Source organism: Vipera ursinii (assembly GCF_947247035.1).
Source record: "Vipera ursinii genome assembly, chromosome: 2".
NCBI classification, from domain to species: Eukaryota; Metazoa; Chordata; class Lepidosauria; order Squamata; family Viperidae; genus Vipera; species Vipera ursinii.
The window spans coordinates 117575478-117603382 of record NC_139513.1 but is presented as its reverse complement, the minus strand read 5'-3'; the positions used below and the strand labels follow the sequence as shown (position 1 = coordinate 117603382).

The window sequence follows — 27905 nt, the reverse complement described above, 5'->3', positions numbered from 1 at the left end:
CTATTTGAAAAGAAACTTCTGCTTTTAGGCTGAGCTTTCTGCTTTATTATTCATCTCAATACATACAAACACGCTGGCTTTGTAAATCATTCTAATAAAGATTGTACATGTTAATTTTTCTGTGATTTAATCTGAAGTGCTGTTCAATACTTGCTTTCTTACTCTTAAAATAGCTAATAAAATGAACAGTGAAGTGCAAAACAATAAAAGAGGCTTCTCTTATCAAAAAAATTAGTTCCACATGTCAATGTCAAAGAAATCTTTGCTTTAGGCCTACATTTCTCTCTCTCTCTCTCTCTCTCTCTCTCTCTCTCTCTCTCTCTCTCTCTCTCTCTCTCTCTCTCTCTCTCTCTCTCTCTCTCTCTCTCTCTCTCTCTCTCTCTCTCACACACACACACACACACACACACACACACACACACACAAGTTCTAGATAGATTGCTACAAGGAAATTTTGACACAGATTCAGGACTCAACTTCAACTTCAAATCTACGGACAAATATCTCTTCCTGCTGAACCACATGAGGACAAATGACACAGCTCTGCACAGCCTTGGAGACGGGCAAGGAGTACAGTATGAATTACTAGGCCTTGAAAAACCTGGGGACATATGTGGTGTTTGGTTTACTCTTTCTTGGCAAACATATGCCCATGGGTGTAGGTTGATAGCTTAGCATCAAAAGAGAAGGAAGCATTGAGCTGCATAGTACAAACTCCATTCTAGTCCTTGTACTGCAACATATTTAGAAATAACTTGGATGTAAGGTTTAAAAATATGATTTTTAAAAAATAAGACCTAGATGGAGAGAGAGTAAAATCTCAGATAATTGTTTCTCAATCTTAGCATTGTGGGGATTCTGTTAGAGAGAGGTTCCCTAAGGATGGGCTCCAGCACAAGTCCAAAAGCTCGAAGATTAAACCTCTGGGCCTGGTGACCGACTCAGATTGGATCCTGCATTCTATTTTTATTTGTAGATCTTTGTATTTTGTGATTTTTCTCCAGTTCTTTCTCTTCTATTCTGCTGTCATGACTCCACATATTCCAGATCACATTTTGGAAATAAATTCCAATCATTGCACAATCTCACTGAGTGTCTGTTTCCCAGTGATTCTAAAGTTATGTACGCAAAACCTGGTGTACTCTCAACATTAGGCTACAGTTGATAGTACTGTTGAAAACCATTAAAGGGATTGCTAACAGTGTCCTTGTAAGCCTGACAGGAGTGTGCAATTCTTGAATCTGCATAGTCAGAAACACAACGAGAGTTCTCATACCCCTGCTCTCCTCTGAATGCTGCTCTGATTCATAGGCGTCTTTTCCTTTTTTTCTGTGATATTGTATTCCCAGCTAGTTAAAAAGCACCAGAAAAGCTTCAGAAAGTTGTTCCTTTTCAATAGTGGAGCAGTGGGCTAATGCCTCCTTAAGTAACACCAGCTGCCTGCAATTAGTGCAGGTTCGAGTCCCACCAGGCTCAAGGTTGACTCAGCCTTCCATCCTTCCGAGGTAGGTAAAATGAGGACCCAGATTGTTGGGGGCAATTAAGCTGACTTTGTAATAATGCCGCTTGGGGTGTGTGAGAAAGCCCTAATAAGCAGGCATATACATAGAATGAAGGCTACTGTTAAATTGTAAGCCGCCCTGAGTCTTCGGAGAAGGGCGGGATATAAATGGAATTTTTTAAAAAAAATAGTCGCCCAAGGCCTTTTGTGCTGGTTTGCATCTTGTCTTTACTTTTAAGTGTTTGCCTGAGACCTTCTGCTCATATTGTGTTTCCAAGCCACTTGGCCTAAAATTGCCCATAAATAACCTGTCTTAGTCACTTGCCAGCCTTTGGTGTTTTACCTGGTGCTGGGGCCTTTTATTCTTTGTGACAAGAGCAATGAAGCAGCTGCAACCGCTTATCACCAGTTAAGGCTTCCATACACACAAGAACCTTTTCCCCATTATGTTGCAATGTATTGTGCTTCTTTCCTTCATTAGTTTTCTTCTAACTGTTTCCTAGTTTCAGCCCAGAAAATAGCTTGAGTGTTTGTTCTTAGGCTAACGCTAAGGCTTTTCTTTTAGAAATTAGGGATTGAGCTTAACTTCAGAGCATTTTTACCTTTAATCTGTCACTGAAATGACGGTGAAATGGAAATAACAAATTAGGAGATTAGGAGAATATTTTCAGCACATAACAGTAAGAAGCATGGCCAAGACAATAGCATTTCAAAATAGATAAGACTGTCCTTTAAGTATGGTTGCCTTTCAAAGATGATATATTAACCATTTCTATGAACTGGAGAATATGTTCCTTCCTAGTTTCTGTAAAGGAGCAATACCTGTAGGGCAGGGGTCTTCAAACTTGGCCCTTTTATGACTTGTGGACTTCAGCTCCCAGAATTCCTCAGCCAGCATAAGTTTGAAGACCCCTGCTGTAGGGCAAGGAAAGGAGAAACCGAGAGTAAGTTGGAGATAGTCTGAGGAGGATCTGCTGGGGATTATACAAAGCAACAACCAGTGTTGTACAGTATAGTGGATAAGGGATTGGACTAAGAGATGGAACATCCAGGTTGTATTTTCAACGACTGAAATTCACTGGGGGACTTGGAGCCAGCCACTCTTTCTGAGCCCAGCCTCCAGTTTACTGATGAGGGGAAATAGGAAGAATGCATGCTGAATGTGGCATCTTGAGCTCCTGGATGAAAGGTTATATACAGGTCTAATACATAACCAAGTGGAATGTGAGAAGGGAGCAATGCTTCTCCAGTGTCCTCATTCTGCTCCTGACCATGCAGCTTCCTCAATTAGCAGTGTCCATGTTTCCTCTCCATTGTCCATGTTTCTTCTTCATAGAGCAAGACTAGCACGATGGCTGCATTTCATCTCTGTTTTCGCACTGATGTTTTTCTTCTTCTAGAAGCACATGGTCAGCTAGTAAAAGCCCCTCAAACACTACCAATTTGTGCAGCAGCATTAGTAGATACAGTGATCATTGATGCAGAGGTGAAAGAGCCTCAGTACTTGAACTCATGCACTTGCTCTATTGACGCATCGCAAGGGGCAAGGTTAATTTGTTGCCATCAGGTGACATGGTCTAGGTCTTCTTCTTTTTTTTGTATTTATTCACAGCCCGAGCCTCTCTGCTGCTTTGCTTATGACATTTAATAGCTCCTGTTCTGATCCCTCTATGAAAACAATACCATCAGTATATGTTGTTTCTGTAAAGTCCAGCTCATCTGTGCCACATTAAACTCCTGTATGCCAAGAATGCTTTTCCCCATTATCCAATCTATCAACAAACTGAACAGTGGTGGCAATGCACACACTTGTCTTATTCCTGTTTTGACTGCTAAGAAGCAAGCTTTGTCAGCATGGCCTGTAACACTCCAAGGAGTGCTGTCATAAAAGGCAGCAATGATTCAGAAGGGTTTCAATAGAAGAGAATATAAGTAGCTCAGGTTTAAACTGGAGTCGATGTTCTCTGAGCTGAGTTGTTTACTTGCAGGCATTTTGCTATCTGACTAGTTAACTACTAAATTAGGTAACCAATGACAGCCATCTAAAATATCTTAAGTAAAGCAAAAGACCCAGTATCCCAAGAAGAAAAAACAGGAGTCATCTACCACATACAGTGTAAAGTACTGTGACAGCCACTATGTAATACAAACAAGCAGAAGACTAGCAGGGTGCATCCATGAATACCAACTAGCAATCAGAAGACATGGTGAAAAATCCTTACTCTCACAAAATCATAGTCTCAACTGGGAAACTGTGAGGATCCTAGACCAAGCTAAATCCAAAACTGCTAGGGAATTCCTGAATCTTGGCACTCAAACACATCAGCCATTAATAGGCACATAGAGATACACCACATTTACACAGCATTTGAAAGAGACCATAAAATATGCAAAGAAGGAAACAAAAAGACCAGAACGTATCCTCTTTGGTGGCTAACACCCAAATAAACAGGGATTAACACCAGACAAGTAATCAAGCAGAACACTATATCCTAATCAAGGAATGACCAAGAGGAAAACCACACCCTTACCAACACTGACAGGGCAAGTTACTGGATATAAATGAGCAAACATAATCTCACTGGCACTGGTGATGTCACCTAGATGGCTAATGAAACATCTGCAAGCAAACAACCATGCTCAGAGAGCATCAGATGTGTCGGCTGGGTTTGCCAGATACCATAATTTCTACATAGAGTCTTAATCGATGCTGCCAAAGATACTCTTGAACTCTGTAAACACAACAGTAGTTTGTTTTCCATAGCAAATACACAGTTCAAATACTTGCCTGACAGTCAAAATCTGGTCCATGCAGCCATGCAGCCATTTCATTCAGAACATTCAGAGCTATACTTCACTCCAGTGTGCACTGTTGTCAGGCACACAACATTTGGCTGTGTGTGCATGGGTTGGAAAATGTTTTTTTTTTAAAAAATACTATTGTATTTGTGAATAGCTGTTATGGAAGATAACAAGAAGCAAGAAGTAGCTATAAAGTTATGTTCTGATAATCTGCAACAGGATCTTTCCAACTGTTAAGAAAGGACTGATTCCATGATAATTTTCATATTATATTTATTTCCCTTTTCAAACTTGAGCAAAATAACAGGTTTCCAGTCAAGAAGGACCCGTTCTTTCCATACAGTTGAAAATAGCCTGCAAGGCATTACAGGCCAATCTGTCTTCACTGCCTCCACGGTGATTTGCTCAGGTCCTAGAGCTTTGCCATTTTTAAGCGTTTTAATATTGCATTGTTCTCTGTTTTATTTGGCTCAGATACATAGGCAGTATTAGAGGATGGTCCTGGATCATCTAGTTCCCAATCTAATGCATCTGATGGATTAACATTTCAGGGCTAAATCAAAATGCTGTTTCCAGCATTGTAGAATTTTCTGTTTTAGCAACTCACCCAGTTGCGATGCAAATGCTCATTCTGGGACAACTGGAGTTTCCTAACAGTTCTTTCAAAGTTTAAAATAATGTCTCTTGGTCACAGTACCCAGCTGTGGCCAGCACCTCTGCAGGTATGTTACCCATATAAGGCTCCTTTTCACTCTCAGCTTTCTGCAGATTTGTTTTGTCAGCTTTTTTGCCATTTGGATTTGCAAAATTAACCACATTTCCCCCCCCCTCAAGTCAGTGGTGTCACCTGTTATCCATTTCTTAATGCTGTGTTTCTCCCCACATTTCTCCTGATGTGTTGATGATGTCTCTGATTCCAAATGACTGTTCCTCCACCTTGTCATCATCTTCACTTGGGATCAGGGCATCAGATCTGTTATACGGTTCTATCTAAAATGCTTCATGGTATTGCTGAAATGGTAGCAAGTTCAACTGGAGTTAAGGTGGTCCATGGCTGCGCAATATAGCTTTCAATTTCAGTTTAATCTTGCATCAAACCAGGTGATGATGAGACCCTTCTTCTGCACCTTTCAACACCTGGACATCATTAGTAGCAGACCTAAAGTGTTTGCTGATCAGGAATAGAAACATAGAATGTAGAAGCACTACTTAGTCCATGTGAATATCAAGTTAATTAATGATTGGGCTTGGCTGGAATAAGCAGTTGCAAATGGCCAGTGAGTTTAATGATGCAGAGCAGTCCAAGCCATTTTTGTTCATGCTACCAGACCCAAATTTGCTCACAATTACTTCCAGGCAAACCACAGTTTATTAATCTGTGTATTTAGATCACCTGCCAAGATGAGGAAGTCTCTCCTGAGGGTTTTGTGTTTCAGTATAAAAAATGGTCTGTTTTGTTTTCACTACATATCGCTTTGGTGCTTAGGGTGCAATGATAGTAATTTGTACAATTTCATTGAATTAAAGGATCAGTCAGGTTTGGTTTTTGAGCAAGTGTTCCAGGAGTACCCTTTTATAAAGGCTGCCTCCTTAATGTTAAACCAAGGCCATAGAAAAGCAAATTTGCCCTCTATAAAAAACAAAAAGCACATAGTGTCATCGCAAGCATGTAAGCCAGCAGAGTTATCTCCCACACACTATCAAGAAATCAGACAAGTGTAGTAGTATATACACAAGATAAGGTTCTGTAGCAGGTCAGAATGGCAATACAATCCAGACTACATCAAAGACTGTTACTGAATTGTTTTATCCATTATTGGCTATGAATCCTATTGCTTGTTGTGGATGTTCAGACCAGAATAATACAGGTGCATATGTTTGGAACCATTTATGTTGTAAATCTACTTCTAACTAGAATGATGCAGTTGCATTTCAGTTAAAATTGCCACTATACTATTATATGTGGGCAATTTGGTGCAGTCTCTCCCTGTTTGAATGTCACTTAAAATGTTCTGTGTGACAAAGTTGACAGTATTCTTTGGTACTGCAATTTTCTGGTAATATCCAGAGTCTCAGGACAATGTGATGCCCTGGTAGCCACCTGGTAACCACCAGCCACAGAGATATATTACCTAGTGATGTGCATTTTACTACTGTCCTGGTAATTGCCAATACCAGCAAATCAACTCTTCCAGATACAACAGCTTTCACTCATCTGGGATAGAGCACCACAGCTACATAGTAATTTTTTTTACATTGCTTAGTCAATACCAGGAATTCAGCCGGTTCACACCACTTTGGCAGAACCGGTAGCTATTTTTTTGTTGCCCAGGCCCAGAATGGACTTTCGGAAGTGGCATCCACATAGAGAACCGGTTATTCACATATTTGAATCCCACCACTGGGCTACCCCCACCTAATGCTATGAGCTGATCATGGAGGGAGAGGTGAATATAACTGACTTCATTGGTGTTAAGACAAGAAATAAATATACAGCATTTAATAATTAAGTTTTACATATCAGATAAGAGAATGCTAGAACCATACCTAAAATAAAACCAAACCAAATCCAATAAAATGTAAAAACATATTCTAATGGGACGCATGATCTTTATTATTTTTCCGTACAGTAAACTCTTTCTGAAATCTGGAAGTCAGAGGGTGAAAAAAAAAGAAGAATGAAAAATGTGCTCTTTCCCCTTAAATCAGGTTCACTTATAATGCTACAGCTTGCAAAACACAGGCAGGCTGTCAATTCTTTCTGGCACTCTCTCTGCCAACTCAGCTTCGTTGAAATAACAGAGCCCATCTTCTTTCCTTCTCTCTTCTCTTTCATAGTCCCCTCTGCACAGGGTCAGGTCTGATAGATTTTTGCATAGAAGTCTTGTGACCTTCATCCATTGCCTTATGTACCTCTGGGAGTCTGTGACCTCCTCTCCGAAACACTTAGGCAATAAATCTGGCTACGATCATATATAAGCAATTAATTGGGAGGCAGCCCCATTGAATTTTCAGTGAACATATATTGAATTAAGCTTTTCAGGTATTGTGGGTTGGTTCTTTCCTGGAAATTGATGGGTAAACTTAGAGTCTTTCCCTTAGTTATTTCACTATGGCCATGTTTGTATTGCACTTCCAACCTTGAATTATTGCTAAGGAAATCACTGCATTTCACAGTTTAGCGTTGTGGCTTGGTTCACACTATATGCTCAGTCAGTGGCTGGGTTCCTATAACTTGCTGAATCACTAACTAACCTAGCTGGGTTGTGTGAACTCAGCCTAGGGAGAATAGTAATCATTTCCCAAATGGTTTCACAGTGTTAATTCTTCTGAACAGATTGTCCTATTTCTTTTCCTCTGTGCACAAATGCAACTCATCACTTTATTCTTTCCAGTAACTTAGGAGTGCCACCTGGTCGAGGTAATTGTCCCTTGATGGTTCCTTTGCCCTTTGACCTCATTTATACGGACTACCATGGACTGCAGCAGATGAAGCAGCATATGGGCCTCTCCTTTAAAAAATACAGGTGAGAATCGGGGCTTTTTTCTGCCATCCCCTGACCCTGTTTTCAACATATCTGGTGGAAGAGATAATGATAGAACTGGCTGACAGATGTACAAGTTTACTACTATGGAATCAGTTTCCTGTAGAAATAAGATCAGCATCCTTATTGCTAATTTAAGCAGTGAAGGCATATTTTTTAAAGCAGGCATTCTGTGATTGATCTTGAGGATGGATATACCCAGAATTTATACGGGCATTTCTTCTAAGAATGTAGTTGTGATTACATTTTTATCTCTGTGAAGTTGTTGCTATAATGTAATATGTTGTAAGCCACCCAGAGCCGTGGGATAGGAGATGGGCAGCAAGTAAATTTCATAATAAATAAATAAATACACCGTACAATTTATAGTATACCACTTTTGTAAATGACTGAAAACGGATTTTTGAACGAAACTGCATAAAATCCCTGTAATCATAAATATAGATAGTCCATGCTTAAGTTTAGTGACCATCTGAAATTACAATGAACTTCCCCAGAGCTATTTACGAATCAGTTTCAAAGTTCCAATGGTCACACATGCAGAGGCACACACACACACACACACACGCACACACACACACACACACAGAGTCATTTTGGTCAGCTGAGAAATTCTTTATAGCATCAGAATTTTAATGCAAATTCTTGGAAACTGAATTTGATAATGGGTTAAAAGGGAAAAAAGCTGCTTAATATTTCCCCCTCCAAGCCCTCTTCCAAAGTCATGTTTCATCCATATATGGGATCACAGATAGCTTGAGACTAAATCCAGAACCAATTCTAATATTTCTGGGAAATTTTTCTTGTTTCCCATCCTAGAAAAGAGCATTATTCCAAATTCAGAATGGGACTGAAACTGAAAATCGCTTGAACATTTAGCCTTTCTTTCTCCTATCAAGCAGGGAGAAGTACATCTCCAACACATCCTTAAGATTTACACTTCCACTTCCACACCTTGATTATCTCCGTGACTGTGACAACTGGTCAACTGCACACTCAATAGCCTCCCTTCTGTTTTCCAGCTGCCATTGTCACATATATATGTTGTGCTTACAATGGCAAAAGAGCAAAGCTATATACTGTTCTCATAAAATAAATCATCATCATCATCATCATCATCAGGCTTTCCAGGGAGGAAGCAAGAGCTTGGGTGTTCAATGTGTGAAGACAGCAGGGGGAACTAATGGATCAACCTTCTGTGAATATGTTCTGTAAACATCACAAAAGAGAGAAAAAGTGGTGGTTAAAGGGACAAAGTCATCTTTACTTTGCTTTGGGAAAACAAAGAAAAATGACCCAACTCCCTGTCTCGTGCCGGATTATTTGCTAGCAAAATTTTGTGATTTCATTTAGCACTGATAGTACATTTTTCTTCTCCCATGACCCACCCCAGCCCCACTATCCTTCATGATTTTTGTTCAAAAGTATCAGATTGGGTTACGGCTTTTGTTATAAATCAATTTTCCTTATGTGCTTTACCTGACTAAAAGAGCAGAGTTGGGAATCTGATGCTTGATCCATCATATTTGCTGTATTTTCAGATCTTGCTCTCTTCCTCTCCCAATTATTATTATTATTTATTATTATTTATTAAATTTGTATACCGCCCTTCTCCCGAGGGACTCAGGGCGGTGAACAGGGCACATATAAATAGAAAATACAAAAATTAAAAAAGAATTAAATAATCGCCCAGATAAAACAATAACAATATAAAAACCCATTAAAAACCCTAACATCCCCCACCAGGCCAGGCCAGCTTGTTCAAATAAATGGGTCTTCAGACTGTGTCAGAAGGAGCGGTCATGGAGATAATCAAGGTGTGGAAGTGGAAGTGTAAATCTTAAGGATGTGTTGGAGATGTACTTCTCCCTGCTTGATAGGAGAAAGAAAGGCTAAATGTAAAAGGCTAAAGCTCTTTTGATTGGCTTGAGAATGTCCAACAGTGTGTGAGGACTGGGGAGGGACAAGAAAGTAAGCTCCTCCCTTCGAGTGCCCATGCAGTCTATAGGGTGCTACCCTATAGCAAGCAGTGGGAAGGCTCATCTTTAGATATTCCATGCAGGGGGGAGCCCAGAAGAAAGGTGAAAACAATGAGAAGACTCCACCTCTTTTTTCCTCCTCTATGCATAGAGTGGGTTGCCTGCTTCCAGAATGACTCTCTTTATACTATTAACATTATATACCCATTTTTGATTGGCAAATACTGTAGAAACCAAAAACACAATGTACAGACGGAGAAAACAGAATTCCTGTGCAACTACAAATGAAATCGGATTTTTTTAAAATAGCCTTATTTTAAAACACATTAGAATTCATGAAGTGATTTAATTGAGAGGGAGAGGTGCCCTGTCCAACACTGGGGTATTTGGGTTGATGAATTCAAACATCAGTAGAATGGGTAGAATCAAATTCCTGGTTCACGTTTTGTTTAGGGGGAGAGGTTGAATGGTGAATTTTAATGGAGAAAGACACTAATAATGATCCTTAAATGCGTCTTCCAGCTCCCTAACAGGGAAAAAAAATCCCATCCATCCAAAGGGTCTTTGGGAGGACACAGTATTAATCCAGGGGGCTAGAGGTTATGTAGTTATGAAATAAAAGGGACGCGGTGGCTCAGTGGGTTAGGACACTGAGCTTGTCGATCAGAAGGTCGGGACTTTGGCGGGTCGAATCCCGAGTGCCGAGTTGACTCAGCCTTCCATCCTTCCAAGTTGGGTAAAACGAGGACCCAGATTGTTGCGGGGCAATAGGCTGACATTGGTAAACCACTCAGAGAGTGTGGTAAAGCACCGCAGAGTCTAAAGGCTATTGCTACTGCAAAGAGAAGTTGTGCAGTGCACTGGGGGCCCATTCTTCTGTTTCTGACAATGCATTTCTTCAGTGCCTGACTGTTAAAGCTATTCTTGGAGACAGGTCTAATGTTGAGCTAGTATGTTACAGTGATTAAGGTGCTGGATTGGCATTGCAGCGATCCAGGTTTGGGTACTCCCCAACCATGGAAATTCACCAGGTGCATTTGCCCCACATTTTTTCTGCCAGCTGTCGGTTGCTATTGTGAGGACCAATGGAAAGCAGGAGTAGTAAGTACAGCCTTTGAACAAAAAGCAGGATATACATATAACAAGCAAGCAACAAGTAAACAGGTCCCTGGTGCAAGAGGTTTGTAACTATTCATTGGCGATCACAGGATTCCCCCAAATTCCATAAAAGGACACTTCCACTTAAGCAGTAGGCAGCATGACTTTCAAAGATGTCACTGTTATGGCAGTTCCCCCCTTATTCTCTTACACAGATGCCGTGTTCGAGTAATTGATACTTTTGGGACTGAACCTGCATACAATCATGAGGAATATGCCACTCTGCATGGATATCGAACAAACTGGGGCTATTGGAACCTCCATCCTAAACAGTTCATGACAATGTTTCGTAAGTCATTTTTATATTCATTGCGGTTACCATGAACAGCTGTTTTTAGGTGTGAGGTAACAGGATAAGAACCTTCCTAGTATCCAGAATGGAAATACAGAAACCTCCAAGAAGCTTATGTGAAGAAGACAAACATAAACCTCCTCCACTATGTTCTGTCTGAAGCCCCTTTTGAAATCTGTTGGGATCCTCCAGCTGGTCCAGAAGGCTGAACATGGCCTATTGACTAGTTATATGAAGCATGGATCGCTAGCCAAACACTATTCAATGTACTATTAATCCCTCTCAAGCAATGAACAATTTATCTGAAAGGGGGGGAAAAAAGACCTGTTCAGTTTTTACATTCTTTGGGAGTAATTCTTCCCTTTTCCACCAGCTTGAAGCTGACTGAGTCAGCCTGGGGGATCTTCAGTTGAAGTGCTTCAAGCAGGGGTCATCAGAGATAAGCCAGCAAAAAATAGGTGATGGAGAGTTGCTCCATTACATTCTGTCCTTTTCTGTGAAGGTCATGGAGATTGAGAGAAGAGTAGGCAACGTGTGAAGGTCTCTGATAGAAAAAAAAGTAGTTCTTTTTGGAACAACTTGTTGCTTTTTGGGCATGTTCAAGTTTCTCAAAGAACCCCTCTTGGTCTTTTTTCCTGGAGTTGAGAATCGCCTATTCTGTAAGCCTCAGAGCTACCTTTGTCTGCCCCAGAATGTGTGCCAGACCTGTGCTCTCCAAGTCTCTCCCTTATTTCTGCTTTTGGAGGAGTGGACATACGGTATATAAAGGAAAGAAAAATGTATTATTTGAGCTCTTTTAGTGTGTCCTTGTTACAGCATAGTTGCATCTTCAAAACATTATTTGCTCTAAGACAAGCTCGGTGATTATACTTTGAGCAATCAATTACTGATATCATTACCTGGCCAGGTAATCAATCTGTGATGGGTCAGATGCTTTTTTTCACCACGGTTTGGATTATTGATTGAACCAAGGGACCAGATCTGGGCTGCACAGATGATCCCATGATAGCAGTAAAAAGATGCATATAATTCTAATATTTTGCTGTCATCTAGACTGTCCCGATTTTGCGGCAGCCCAGATCTGATCACATTTTTAAACCCATAATTTGCATCAGATCGACTGATTGACATTCAGTTCTAGAAACTAGGGAATAAAACTGAAGCTGTGAAAAATGGAAAAGTCCCAAAGGGACTATGAATAAAGAAACTAAAAATACCATTTTCCCTGGGATACCTCTTGTTGTGTTAAGATATTCTGCCACTTGTGCACCTCTGCACTGATTTCCCAAGGGCTTCAAATAGGCAAATTTGCTGATTCAACCTGACCTTAACCTTGACAATGATACCCCGAGGATAAGCTGGCTTAATGGGGCCTGCCATTTTAATTACTGTAGCTTTCACTTTAGTTTTTAACTACCCACTCCCACTGTTCTGTTAATTATGTTTTCAGGCTACCCCAGCATCTGCCTTTTTCCTCATCATAGTTTGGGTGAAAGAGTTTTGACTGACACTACATGATTCCCATGCAAGTTTCTCTCTCTCTCTCTCTCTCTCTCTCTCTCTCTCTCTCTCTCTCTCTCTCTCCACCTCATCTCCCCCACTTGGGAGCTGCCAAAGTAACCAATCATTTGTCACCTAGCTAGAAACCAATTGAAGCAGTAACAGAGGGATGTGATGTTGTGGTCAAAACAATCTAAGGATCAAATGAGAAATGAAACCAATGAACTTTTATAGATTGGCATCATGTTAGGTTTCTTATGCCCCCTCCTTTGATATATTCTATTCTATTCCCTGAGGATGCGATAAAGTTTCAGAAGAGGCTGGTGGGAAAATATACAGTTCCGGCTGGAAGGTGAAAGAGAAATGAGCTACAGGGTGGGGGAATGACAACAACCAGAAATCATTGTTAGAAGCAGGCAGGTTTCCTGGAAGGCGGCCAGCTATGTGTGGCCTGAAAATTGTAGCTCTAGTTTTAGTTAGGGATGGGTGACTTCATTGTTGCCAGATCCCTGTAAATCAAAGTGCGGTGAGCTTCAGCAATGTATTGGCTAGAAACGAAAAGTTTTCTGCAGTGAGATGAACTGATCCATAGCTTCGTAGGCAATCTCTTAAAGTCAGAATGGATTTCTTTGTCATATTTGTTAGCTTTGAGGTCTGCTAGACATGTCTGTGGGTTCTCCACTGATAATATGCCATTCTCACTTTAGCTCTACTTAGGACAGATTTATCCAGTGTTACTATTTCATTTGTCAGCAGTCAACCTGTGACCTGCTGAGTCATTGTTTCAGAGATATTTTCTTACCTAAACAGAGAAACAGAATGAAACAGAACAAAAGGCAAACAAAGCAGTGGCCGTGACATCAGCTTCCAACTTTTTGACACCTTCCCTGTGGCTAACTGCCCTCCAGCAGCTCATGGTGGGACTGGTCTCCCTGGCCTCCAGAGGGCTAGGGTGAGATGAGTACCTGATCTCCATCTGCCAAAGAAGAGGCTGGTCTACCTGGTCTCTGGAGTGCTAGAGCAGGACCCAGCTACTGAACATCTGGGCAGCTGCATGGCAGCACTGAAGCAACCACAAATCTTCCAGATTTTAATCCCAAAGAAGTCATGGCTCCTGGATTTTGGATGGATTCTATAAATTAGAACCAATATCTTGGTTCAAAAATTGTTGCCTTACCATACGCTCTTTTGCCCACTTAAAGTTACAGACACAAGAGTTTTTATCATAAGTAGATGTTCTATGATATATTTTTTAGCAAAGAACATCACTGTATCCCTTTTTATCCTCATAAAATTTATCATGCAGGTTAGGCTGAGAGAGAAGATGAACCCAGGATCACCCAGTTAAAGGGTGGCCACATGCAGTACACATAAGCAAAGGGTAGCGGTTTGGTCACTGTCCCCATTTTGTTTCTTTTGACCCTTTGGGGTGCCCTTGCTCAGTGAACAAGAGTAAATTTTAACTCCCGTCCTCCCAATCTGTCCAAAACTCTCACTATCCTAATCCCCCTAATAATATATATTGGCTGAGGGTGACATTTAACAGTAATCATCTCATAACATTTTTCATGTTTGTAATATTATGTCAGGGATATGCTTGTGGGAAGATTATATCAAAGAATTAAGAATTATCTCTAAATAAACAAAGTGTGATTTCTAATAAAAAAATCAGGTACTGTTAACTGCTATTCAGAAAGGCCATTCTTGTATGATTGACTCCAACACATATTTGAATACCTGCAAAGGAAGCAGTGGATTTTTCCTGCCATCTCTTAAAAGAAATATGTCACGCACAAGGGGATAAGAATGAGTTCTTTGCTGAGTTTGACAACATGCTGGGAAAGCAAGCAGACCAACTAAAAGATACTGGTTGGTGCTCGTTTCTCCTGTCAAGAGGCAGTCAAAGCAAAGCCAAACTCAACATCAGTGGCGGTAAAAATGTGTGATAAAATAATAGAATAAAAATATGGGTACATTTGGCATGATTCTTTTGATTTTCAAAATAAGTATTAGTGACCACCGCATTTATAGTTGATGAAACAGAGGATAGTTGAATGCTCCAAAATAAATTCTAGACCAGTTCTGTACATGCAGCCTACCAAGCACCCTTGGACAGAGCACAGACTTTTTTTTTAAAAAAAAGTAATAAAATCACCACCACTGCCCTAAAAGTCATGTTGCCTAGTGCCTCCATGGCTTACCATGACCATGAACTCCAACACTGTAGATGCTCCTCTAGTCACCAAATCATTGATTAGCACACCAGCATTCCTTTGCAGACCACAAAGATTTTTAATTTATCAGTGTGGGCCTTTCCCTTCTACAAGTTGCACAGATCTCTTCTAGATTTTCCTCTTGCCTTTCCGAGTTAACTCTTTGGTCTGTCATTGAGCAAGAATTGACTTTGTAGGGAAGCATATTATCATTTGATGTATATTTAACATATGTTCTACCTTTATTTACCAATTGTATAATATTTGTATGCAATCCACATGGCGAGGTTTGGGGCAACTTACAATAGAAAAAAATATATTTTTAAAATCATAAGATTAAAACATAAAAGCAGGGATTTTTTTCTCATAGAACACTCAGAATGGCGTTCCGGCACCTTTTTTTGCACACACAAAAAAAGCTTTTGCACAAACTATGCTACTCCCTCTATTGGCTTTCAAAAGCCTATTGGCTTTTGAAAACCAATAGAAATTGTTGCTGAGCGTGCCAAAAGACCTGGCCGGCAAACGTTGCACTGGCAAGTTGTCCGCAGCGAAAGCGAGTAGGCAGGAACTTTGCATCCCTCCCTGCTGCCCAACTACACCATCTCAACTAGGTAAGTAAGAGAGGACAAGGAGTGGGAGGTGGGTTCTGCGGAGTCCATGTGCACTCCTTCCTTGTGCTCACCCGTGTCAGCCAGCCTGGTGGCCTACCTGGTGCTGGACCTGCGCCACCGTCGCCTCGCCCTATGTGCCTAAGTGGCCGCCGTGCATCACCTGGCCCGCACCGCCTCCTCCACCTGCCCCGCACAGCCCCGCCATATAGAGCGGGCCCTGCTGCTCCCACAGCACCAGCCGCGCCGGCTCTGGCCCTGGGGGGCAGCCCGCCACCAGCACCCCTTGCACCCGTGATTACAGCAGCGCCCCCCCTCGCCCTCCTGCCTCCTGCACCCACCAAGATGAGAGTTCCGGTACCTCTTTTTTTTTTTTTAGAAAAAAAGCACTGGTGCTTGGTGTTAAGAAATTACTATTACGTATTCGATCATATTTTTACTTTAGGTGCATCTTTACTCATGGAATCAGAAGTTGAATTGATCTTATAAGTATGCAGTTTGCTGAATTCATCCTGCAACACAATTCAATTCTAAAACAGTTCAATTATACAAACATTTGAATTGTAGAAAAATACAACTTCAGTATCCATACAAGTCACCAAGTGTGCCCAAGTCATTAAAGCTTTGAAAACTTTCCAAAACAATAATAAGAATTAGTATAGCCAGCCAGGTTTAGACTTGTATTTTAAAACAGTTGTTTTAAAATTATGAGCCAAAATAAATTGTTATATAAAAGTAACATTTTTTCAGGACTGATGTTTTGTTTTTAAAAATTATCTATTCTTCTTTAGACAGCTCATTCAACTACTGTGGCTGTCTTATTTTGTAATGAACAAAAAGAATTAAAACAAAATTGGATATTCCATTACAGAATTAAAAATATCAGGTAAGAGAGGTATGAAACATATCAGTGAATTCATTTTTATAAGAGGTTTATTTGATTTCTAAACTAACAAAGCACCTCTCATGTGGATAACCAGAGGACTGGTGGGTAGAATGGATCAACCTAGAACTAAGGAGAAATTTCCTGAAAGTGAGAAAAATCAACCAGTGGGATGGCTTGCCTTCAGGGGTTGTGGGTGCTCCATCACTGGAGGATTTTAAGAAGAGATTGGACAGACATTTGCCTGAAACAGTATAGGGTCTCCTGCTTGAGCAAGGGGTCAGACTAGAAGACCTCCAAGGTCCCTTCCAGCTCTAATGATGATGATGATCCCATGTTTCAGGGTATGATACACTTTGCAAAAAAGTGTAGAAACTCTAGGGCAGGGGTGTCCAACTTTGGCAACATTAAGACCTATGGACTGCAACCACCAGAATTCCCCAGCCAGGCCCATGGCTAATTAAAGTCCACAGGTCTTCACACATTGCCAAGTTGAACACTCCTGATTTAGGGTGAGCCAAAAATTCAATATAGTCTCTACAAAGCATACACTCTTCCAATGAAATGGAATGCTATTTCATTGGGGGTGGGGTAGATTGTATTATTTAGGGGAGATATATGAAGATTTCCATGGTTACAGTGACATATTATATTATTCCTCCACAGCTCATACACCGGATAATTCTTTCATGGGGTTTGTGTCAGAAGAGCTCAATGGGACTGAGAAGCAGTTTATTAAATCCAACAAGGCCAACAATATGGCAGTTGTCTATGGGAAGGAAGCCAGCATTTGGAAGGTGGGTTACATACACAAGCATTTCATCCCAACCATACAGTATAAAGAATGAAACTTTCCCAGTAATGATGAAACTCATTAATCCTTCACCACTGTTTGAAATGCCATTTATGCCTTTGAGGTGCATTGTCTATAAGCTCAAGGTCTCGTGAAATAAGGAATGTAGTCTCCTCAAATTGGGGTTCATCCTACAGAGTGAATTCACACACTTTCCCCAGCCTGATCCAGCTTCCACAGGTAAAGGAACGGCAAGGTGAAAAATTGGCTCCGATTTTTGCTCCTGATTTTACTTTGGAGGGCAGTTGCTAAACCAAGCCTGAAAACCTCTGTGTATTAATGATCAAGAGTAATATATTTATGTCCAGCTCAATACACCAGTGAAATCATTTGTTCTACTGGGGGTGGGGGGGTGGGAGAACCACCCAAATGTAATTGTCATTTTAAGTGTTGCAAGTCTTGCAGAGTTTGGGAACCTCTTTCTATGGAATCCCATCTTCAGACATCACATCTTGCATGCTAATTCTGCCCAATTAGGGGTGCAGAATACATGGGTTTCTTTTTTCATACTAAACCCAGTGGCATGGTCTCACTCCTTGTTAAGGTGTTGCAGTTTTATATTTAGCCTGGGAAAATTATAACTATTAGATCGATTTTGTGACGGTCCAGACCTTAATCTTTGTTTATCTTAATTTTTATTCTTTGCATTACTTAATGTGAATAATGGCCCAGGGACATTTATGAATGTCATAGGAAAGCAGGCTGCTGTTTTAAGCCATGCTGACATTCAATGAGAAATTTGCCCAGGAGGAGAAAAACTATCATTCCAAGACAACCCTGAATTCACTGTTAAAAAGCTGTATTTGGTGTTAATTTCATGTGAAGTTTCAATAGAAGGACAGGATTCTGAGTCTGCAGCCCAGAGATGTTCCTAGAATCCTTCAACCAAATACTATACTGCGGATCAGCTCCTTCAAATAACTGGTTGTGCAGTATGGGGTGGATGGTAGAACTGAGGGAAAGAAGCCATGATTGGTCTGACTCCTGGATGCAAAGCTCATACTGTATGTTGAGGAAACAGACTGGCAATCAAAACTTGCTTGCTTTATTTGTTTGTTTAGGATATCAAAGTATTTTAATTTTCTTGCCGGAAGACAAGTCACATAGGTCAACTGACCATAGCAAGTATTTAGATCAGGGCTTTTCAACCAGTGGCATGGGTACCACCTGTGGTATATTGGCACCTGGCAGGTGGTACGTGACCATCCTAGAAAAGTGGTAGCGGGGGAGGGGAATGAGCTGAACCGGTGGCAGCACCGCACAAGCCTGAGCGAGAGACGGCTAGAGCTACAGGGCTGTCAGGGCTCAGCGGAAGCACCAGGATCAGCGCCAGGCTCCAGCTGGATTTCAGCACTGATCCTGGTGCTTCTGAGCCTAGAAGAAACGCCAATCAGTTGGAATGTTGCAGCATCTCCAGGGTCTTGTGATTTACATTCAGATGCTTGGCAACTGATTCATATTTATGATGCTCACAGTGTCCCAGGGTCATGTGATGTGACCAAAACCTGCTGCAACCACCCAGCAGATGGGGGGGGGGGGAGGAATAGAAACCAAACACACCCCCACCCCACCCCCACTGCCAATCCTCAACAGAATTACTCACAACAATGAAAACCTCGGACAAGAGGAAGAGCGCCCCCAGGCAGGCAGGCAGGTGTCTTGCTCGGCTCCGGCTTGCGGGGCACTTTTTTCAGTGCCATTGTAACTGAACAGTCACTAAGCAAACTGTTGTAAGTTGAGGACTACCTGTACTTCATCACTTTTTTTCCTTTTTTGGGGGAGGTGTCATCACGTTTTTGACACCTTGCTAGGAGACTGGTGATACTCGGATGTTGCCATATCCTAAAAGTGGTATAATGGGTGAAAAGGTTGAAAAGCCCTGATTTAGATCATGAATTCCAGCATTAATGCTATAAGCCAAGATCAGATTCTGAGCTAATCACAACCTTTAAGAGCTCTATGTTCCATATTTGATCATTGAAGCTGACCTCTTCAAACATAAGTCATCTAAAACAGAGGTCCCCAACCTTTTGGGCACCAGGGACCGGTTCTGTGGAGAAAAGTTTTTCCGCGGACCGGAGAGTGCGAGGTTTTGTGTGCTGCCTGCATTCCACAGATGGGGCTTTGCTTGTTTGTGCGGACTGGTTGCTGGCATGCCACGGACCAGTTCTGGTCCATGGACCGGGGGTTGGGGACCCCTGATCTAAAACATTCACATCATTGGTTCTGTTTTTTATTTGGAGATTATTTTTCCAGGGGAAGAGTGGTGACAGCTATGTTGCTGGCCTTTTCAAGAACGAAGAAGAATTTCCTATGGGCTGACTATAAATTCAGCTTATTTGGTGACCACCAGGCTGGGGGAAGCTAGATTTGATGTATGACTGTTCTGATCCACCAAAGCTCTTTACATGGTCATATAACTTGTATTTCACCATCTTGGAGCATTTTAGTTTGTTGTCTTTTATATACAGGAAGTCAATTTTGCCTCTTCTTGCTTCTCTCTATGTGCCAACATGGATTTCCAGTTACAGGTACAGTAAGTCAGAAATCATTTTAAAGTATATTTATGTTTAATATATTATAGCAGAACAAATAATGCTTTAATGCTTTTCACATGTAGATTATATGCATTTAAGGAACCATTTTCAAAATGGATTTTAATATGAATTATTACAAAGTGAGATTTTGGATAATTCTTTAAAGTAACATTCATCTTGTCTTTTTTAGCAAGACAAATCATTTTGTTCTGATTGCTTTGGTACAAATGGCATTTGCTCAACACGCATACATTCTTTATAAAGGACACAGACATGGCAAGTTGTCTTTTTCTTCATGTTGCTTCCTCTCATTTGCTGCTGGTGTCTACTTTGCATATCTATGAAAAGGGTTATCTTCCCTCCTGTGACTACTGTTCCATTTTTCAGAGAAAACAATTATTTCTTCCCTAGGCAAAATCAAAGTGTGCGTAGTGAATTTTTAAGAGAAAGGTTTTTTTTTTTTAATCCACACACGCTCTGGCAGAGACATTTTCTTCCTGCAAATCTGACCCCTCCACAATTGGAGAAATCAGTTGTGGCTCAGCCTGCACTTGCTCCTTACTGAAATCTCTAGGCGGCAAAAAGTTCTATTAAGTGGACAGTGAAGAGCATCGCCCACAAGCAGAAACTGCAGACTTCTTTGGAGAAAGTTCTTTCTCTTTTCCCACTGTATTTATGACTCCAACCAAATGTGCAACACATATATTTTATTGTCCTGTTCATTTTCACGTACATGGAACAAATAAAGCAACACACTATAAATACATATCTGCTATCAAATGATTTCCCTTTGTTGATACGTAGGAATAATTATGTGACTCATATAAGTTACATATATTCTTCTGCTCAATTGTGTTCAGTTCTCAGAGACTGCCTAAACAACCGCTGCAATTTTCTTGGCAAGGTTTTTCAAGAGCAGTTTGCCATTGCCTCCATCCTAGGGCTGAAAGAGAGCGACTGTCCCAAGGTCACCCAGCTGGCTTCATGCCTAAGGCCTGATGCCTTAACAACTACACCAAACTGCCTCTTTAAATTACATATGCACCCTATTTTTTTTGTAAACAAAATGTACACAAGACTCTGCTTTATACAAATCTCTTTTAGTTTGAGAACATAGCAAATGATTTAAATCGTCTCCATTTTGTTCCCCTGACAATACAGAAGCCTTATTTTGCGTTGCTAGAGCACTAGTGGTGGACTGTTTATTAATCTGTTTTAAAATATATAGTTACACTTATATATATAAATCAGGAAACCAAAGGCGCTTTTTCAAAAGGTAACTGGACTTGGTTTTAGCTTGAGGACATTTTTCTTCTCATCCAAGAAGTTTCTTTGGTTCAGCTATCCATCTGCAGAATCATCATCAAACATCCATCTGTAGAATCTATGCTAAAACATTTCTGTGCTTCCGCTGTGAGGTCCAGTGGCAGGCCTCGGGTCTATTTCATGGCCAGAAATACTAGGGGTAGAATTTTAAACCAGGAAAAGCCTATTGCCATTGTTGAAATTTTGGGGCATTTGAGGAAAATTCCCTGAAGTAAGCCAAATAATACACAATGAAAGGAAACACATCACACACATGGACAGAACAGCATCATGATACTGAGAAAAGACACAGATGCATTAAAGAAGTACCAACACATTTGTGTCTCTGCATACTCAAAAACACATTTTGAAACAACATCTAAGGCATCCTGCACAGCTGGAGGGACCAGGGGTATCTGCAGCAAAGCAGAGCAAGGAGTGGCAAGGCCTGCCCAGCAGTGACATCATTCTGCAAACCCCTCCCCTTTGTCTGCACCATGATGAAGCTGCAGGGTGGGGCCTGCAATGACACCACCCCAGAGGCTCAGTTGCTATAAAAGTAAATCTCATTCCTTGTTTGGCAGATGGCTTGTTTTCTGCCAGTCATTACTAATTATCAGCCAAAAGGAGACCAGCAGCCACTTGACAGTGCTGGCCTAATTTTTGACAGCAAAGAATAATAAAGCTGCCTTCCCCTCTCCTCCCCCCCTTTTTTCTCTTTTTTTCCAATTATTTGCCTGGATGTAAATAAATAAATAAATCTGGGAATTAAATTGTCAGTTGGCTTTGCTGCAAATACCCCTCAACTCTTTTCAGAGTTTGTGTGTCCATATTTGAAACTGGGTGGGAAAAGTGTCTGAACAGAGAAAAGGTAGCCAGCCAGGTAGCCTCATTTCTTTTCCCAATTTGAGTCTTCACAGGCTCCAAGAAAGCTATAGAGTTCAGGGGATGTTATGTATGGGGATAATAAAATATAGCAGCAGTTCATTGTGACCATCAGGTGGCGCTGTACCGTAACTGGATTGGCTGGTAAGCGCTTGGCGGGAAAACCTAAATAAGGGATTGGCTGCCCGTGCACCTGGCCAAGTATATAAGCGGGTTCAGGTAACCCCTTAGTTCGTCCCGTACTACCACCAATAAAGAGCTGCCATGCTGAGTCCTTTGTCTGTTGTCTGACCATGCGGCCAAGAACCCACTACACAATAGGGGACCCAGAAATAAATATCTGGGTTGCCCAAAATCTTTCACAGCTGCTAGTATGCTTAGCTCTAGCTGCACTCTGTGGCCTATTCACTTGGATCCACTGTTTCTAAAAATATGATAAAGGTAGTCCTCAACTTATAACCATTCATTTCTGACCGGTCAAGGTTACAGCAGTGCTGAAAAAAAGTGACTTATGGCTATTTTTCACCCTTTGGACCATTGCAGCGTCCCCGTGGTCATGTGATCAAAATTCAGATGCTTGGCAACTGGTTCATATTTATGACCGTTGCAGGACCCCGGGATCATGTGTTCACCTTTTTGCAAACTTCTGACAAGCAAGATCAATGGGGAAGCTGTATTCAGTCAACAACAACCATGCACTGCAACCTCGCAGTGGTTCACTTAAAAACTGTGGCAAGAAAGGTTGTAAAATGCGGAAAAACTCATTTAACAAATGTCTCGGTGAGCAGCAGAAATTTGGCTCAATTGTGGTCATAAGTTGAAGACTACTTGTATATACGATGCTGTGCATGCTGCTCCAGGAGATAGGAATTCGATGAATGCTGATACTTGAAATGACTAAGGCCCATTACTGATCTCTTGAAGTGAGAGCAATTGAGCACAATCTCTTTACCACGTGGCTGTTGCAGATTCTACAAATTGATCAGCAGTACTGAGACATTCCATCCTTTATAGCTATGAGCATTAATTAGGAGAATTTGTGTAAAGTGGAGGAGCTGGCAAGGGCTTGTTTGAGATCCACCATATAGAATTTTGACACCTCTGCTCTCTCTTCAGAATAATTGGGTCTTTTAAGGCTGAAGTAGATGAGGGGTTGAAGAAAGGAAAGGGGAATGAAAAGAGTCCTGTTCAGAGTGCTATTTGGTGCTGACCACAGCTAAATTCACAGAGGAATTTGCTTTTTTGAGTAGAATTTATGCTGGCACAGAAACGAGATCCATGCTTGGGAACATTGTGCAACATATATTGATCTGCAAGCGTATGCATTAGATAGAGCGTTAATGAAGTCTTACCAGCTCTGTGCAATTATTTAAAGATAGCATCAGATGAGCTCCAAATTAATCAACCTAATGCATGTTCAACCTCCAAAAGGAAAATTGCCAGGTTGTGGCAGCAGGATGCCACTTTTCTTCTTTTTATCTTTTTAAATCTGTCTCTTTTCTTCCTGCAATAAAGCAATTAAACAAGATAGAAGCAGCTACATTTTCTACCTGCACTCAAGAAGGTGTTCAAGAGGCTTTCACCTTCTAACATATAAATGGTTCACCCTGTTTTTCTCTTTAGCTTTGTATTGAATGTGCTATTTGCTAAAAGTACCCTTTGAATGTTTCCAAATACAACTGTTTACCGAGGGTTTTAATTGCTGGTTTTAATATCTCTGGTTTACACTTTTTTTATTGTGAAGGCTTTTCAGTAACCCGTGGATAAATACATACACTGATCAAAGACAATCATACTCTAACAGGATGGGAGTTATAAAAGAATTAGAACGAAAAAGAAAGAGAGAAAGAGATCATACAGTACAGGAAGCCCCACTAATTAAGAATAAATTTGTGTGTTTACTTTTGGGGCCTTGTTGTATTCCTAGATGTACACACAGAATCATAAACATTTTAAGCCAAAAAAGCAACAACACAAGCATCCATCTGTACTAAAGCAATATTTTATTAGTATCAACTAATAAAGGCTAGAAACAAAATACACATAGCATGTTTTCAAGTGCTTAGCATTCTTAGCTGGGTGTTTAGTTTAATTTATTGAGGCTAATCTTTAGTATTATAAGGGAAACCTGGGGTGCAGATTCATCCTTTGGGGAGAATGAATCTACACAGATCCCCTGTTAATCTAAAGTTAATCTAAAAGTCAGTTTTTATAGACACCAAGAGTATGGTTTGTTTCAAGTGTTACGTTTAACATTGACATTAGCTCTAAACATTAGCTAAGTCCAGTTGCATTGCTTAGTGGATTGAGTGATCTTCCCCTCAGACATTGAAGATTTGATTCCTTTGTTGCTGTTAGTTGCGAAGTCGTGTCTGACCCATTGCAACTCCATGGACAACGTTCCTCCAGGCCTTCCTGTCCTCTACCATCTTCTGGAGTCTATTTAAGCTCATGCCTACTGCTTCAGTGACTCCATCCAGTCACCTTATTCATTCTCTGTCATCCGCTTCTTCTATTGCCCTCAATCTTTCCCAGCATTAGGCTCTTCTCCAGTGAGTCCTTCCTTCTCATTAGGTAGCCAAAGTATTTGAGTTTCAGCTTCAGGATCTTGCCTTCTGAAGAGCAGTCAGGGTTGATCTCCTCTAGGACTGATTGGTTTGAATGCCTTGCAATCCAGGGGACTCGCAGGAGTCTTCTCCAGCAGCATAGTTCAAAGGCTTCCATTCTTTGGCACTCAGCCTTTCTTATGGTCCAACTTTCACAGCCATACATTGCAACTGGAAAGACCATAGCCTTGACTATACACACTTTTGTTGGCATGGTGATGTCTCTGCTTTTTAGTGTGCTGTCTAGATTTGCCATAGCTTTCCTTCCCAGGAGCAAACATCTTTAAATTTCTTGGCTGCAGTCCCCGTCTGCGGTGATCTTGGAGGCCAGGAAAATAAAATCTGTCACTACTTCCATTTCTTCCCCATCTATTTGCCAGGAATTGAGAAGGCCGGATGCCATGATCTTGGGTTTCTTAATGTTGAGTTTCAAGTTTGATTCATAGGTAATGAAAATTTCATCCATCTTAGGTCCTACACATTAAAAAGTAAACTTTGGTTTTTGATATGGTATATATATATCCAGTATAAAGCTAAATCAACTATGTTCATTTAAAAAAAGAAGATCTTACAGAAGGGCAAATATCCATTGCTTTATAACATTCCTTCTATGGTAGGCCAGTATTTTTATCTCACATTCTCAGAGGGGGAGTTTATAACTGTGCTGAGATTTTGAAACAACAGCATTCTAAAATCACAGCTTTTTCTTTTATTCCTGCCCTAGTGGATCTACAAATGTGATTTGGAATGCATTTTATTTGCTCAGTTCTGTGTTTATTCAGCAGAAGGCTAACACTTGAATAAAACCTATGTAAGTTTAATCAAATTTGAGTGTTACAGAATCCTTACTCCCAAATTTAGTTGGCAGTAGACTGCTAAAAATGTATTTTCCACTGGCTTTTCTTTCAGCTATTCATATTAGATTTGGTGGAAAAGATATTATTTTGTACCCCCAAAGGAAAAAAAATATATATCAAAATTTGCCTATGTATATATTATATTTCTAAGCTACCTGGCTCTTGGGTTGTCTCTGGTGAGCTGTGGCATTCTTGCCTTTGATTTAGTTAGGGCTCAGTGTAGGGACGCGGTGGCTCAGTGGGTTAGGACGCTGAGCTTGTCGATCAGAAGGTCGGCAGTTTGGCGGGTCGAATCCCGAGTGCCACGTAACAGAGTGAGCGCCTGTTACTCATCCCAGCTTCTGCCAACCTAGCAGTTTGAAAGCACATAAAAATGCAAGTAGAAAAATAGGGACCACTATGGTGGGAAGGTAACAGTGTTCCGTGCGCCTTTGGCGTCTAGTCATGCCAGCCACGTGACCACGGAGACATCCTCGGACAAGTGCTGGCTCTTCGGCTTTGAAACGGAGATGAGCACCAGCCCCTAGAGTCAGAAATGACTAGAACGCATGTGCAGGGGAACCTTTACCTTTACCGTGTATGAGATGCATTGTATTGCATCTTTCCATATGAAATTCCAAGAGGTGCATCATAAAGAAACCCCATGGGACTTTGTCATGCTAGGAAAAAGCAATTTGGGGGATTACCTAAGCAGCAAAATATCTGAAGACTGCCTAGATCTGACTGGATTGAGATAGTATGTAAAAGACATAAATATCATAAAAGGAAGAACAGTACCTCCACCTGAAAAAGCCATCCAAAGAAACTCTAAAGCCTGTTGAGAAAGAGGCAGGAAAAATAGAGGGTAAAATGTTGAGGATTTCAACCTGATCTTAGCTGCCCCTGATGAGCATCTTCCCTTTCTTTCCTTTCCTTTCCAGGGTAAAGAGAAGTTTCTAGCCATCCTTAACAAGTATATGGAGATCCATGGCACTGTTTATTATGAAACCCAGCGCCCACCAGAGGTTCCAGCTTTTGTGAAGAATCATGGTCTTTTGCCCCAACATGACTTTCAGCAGCTTCTGAGAAAAGCCAAGGTATTGGCCAGATAATTCTGTTCCCTAACTGAGGAAGGTGTGGATACTAATGAAAAGAATAACAGAATAACAGAGTTGGAAGGGACCTTGAAGGTCTTCTAATCCAACCTCCTGGTCAAGCAGGAAACCCTGTACCATTTCAGGCAAATGGCTGTCCAATCTCTTCTTTAAAATCTTCACTGGTGGAGCACCCACAACTTCTAAAGGCAAGCTGTTTCACCAGTTAATTGTTAATTTAGCTAATTCATTTGACTGGTTAAAAGCCCCTTTTGGCAGAAAAAAACTTTGTTTCTGCAGTTGCATGAACCTAGAAAAATTGTGAGAATGTATTCCTACCTGCAAAAAGTCTTGGGAAAAAGGAATAGATAGCCTTGCATTGCAGGACTGCAGAGATGAAAAAGAGTGGAAATATCAAGGGAATATTATTAAAAACATCAGCGAAGAGAATGCCCATTGGCAACATGCTTGATTTGCTAGTAAGAATCAGGCACTTAATAGTCTATGTCTTTGTTCTAAATTAATGTTTCCCAACCCTGGGAACTTTAGGATGTGTGGACTTCAACTCCTAGAATTCTCCAGCCAGCCATGGAGGTTGGGAAACATTGCTCTAAATAATGATCAAACTATGAAGGATGAAGAAGTGAGAACATAGTTTAAGAGGGGAGATTTTTTTCCCCAGGAACTGTAGGAATCTATGGCACAGACAGACAATAGTTTGCATTCCAGAAATAAAATCTGTCCACTAGAGCTGTTGGGAAGGACTTTATCAGTAGGTGACCAGATTGTCTTATGGAGGATGGAAGAATTCAAATCTCATTTATCCAGCTTGATTTAGCCATCACTTTAGTTTTCATGCTATTCCAGAATAAAACTAAACAGAATCACTCAGGACAAATTAAACAGAACTTTGGAACATTTATTTTTCAGGAAGGAAAGGTCAGGCACACATCAGTCATAGGACATTGCATACCATTTCCCACCCAAATTGGGATCATGTAACTCTTCATGCCTATGAAAATGTGTGAGAGATCACAATCTTAGATGTAGTTCCAAACACTTAGTTTCCTCCAAGGATCGAGCACAAGGTCTAACTCTCAATAACTCATAGGGCATGTTCTTGCTATAGTGTATACCACGCTTTTTTCATGAGTGCAACTTTTTGTAATTGTATGTGTGGAATCTGAGACTGCAAGGGTGAATGAAACCCCATTTAATTGTATAGGTCTTTTCAATGCAGGGATTAAATGAAAAACACAAGAAGGACTAGGAAAGAAGCTACCAAGAAACCTAATTCCAAACTTG

General features: G+C 40.8%; 1 protein-coding gene across 1 annotated transcript in view; it reads left to right on the top strand.

The window, feature by feature from the left end:
* MGAT5B (alpha-1,6-mannosylglycoprotein 6-beta-N-acetylglucosaminyltransferase B) overlaps window positions 1-27905 on the top strand; it is a gene marked incomplete at both ends in the record, with an annotated part of 237254 nt that overhangs the window by 169783 nt on the left and 39566 nt on the right. Inside the window, 4 exons of the mRNA XM_083354984.1 lie at window positions 7699-7830; window positions 11141-11274; window positions 17151-17281; window positions 26448-26603. Of these exons, the coding sequence (XP_083211110.1) occupies window positions 7699-7830; window positions 11141-11274; window positions 17151-17281; window positions 26448-26603 (553 nt within the window). The remainder of the gene's footprint in view (window positions 1-7698; window positions 7831-11140; window positions 11275-17150; window positions 17282-26447; window positions 26604-27905) is intronic.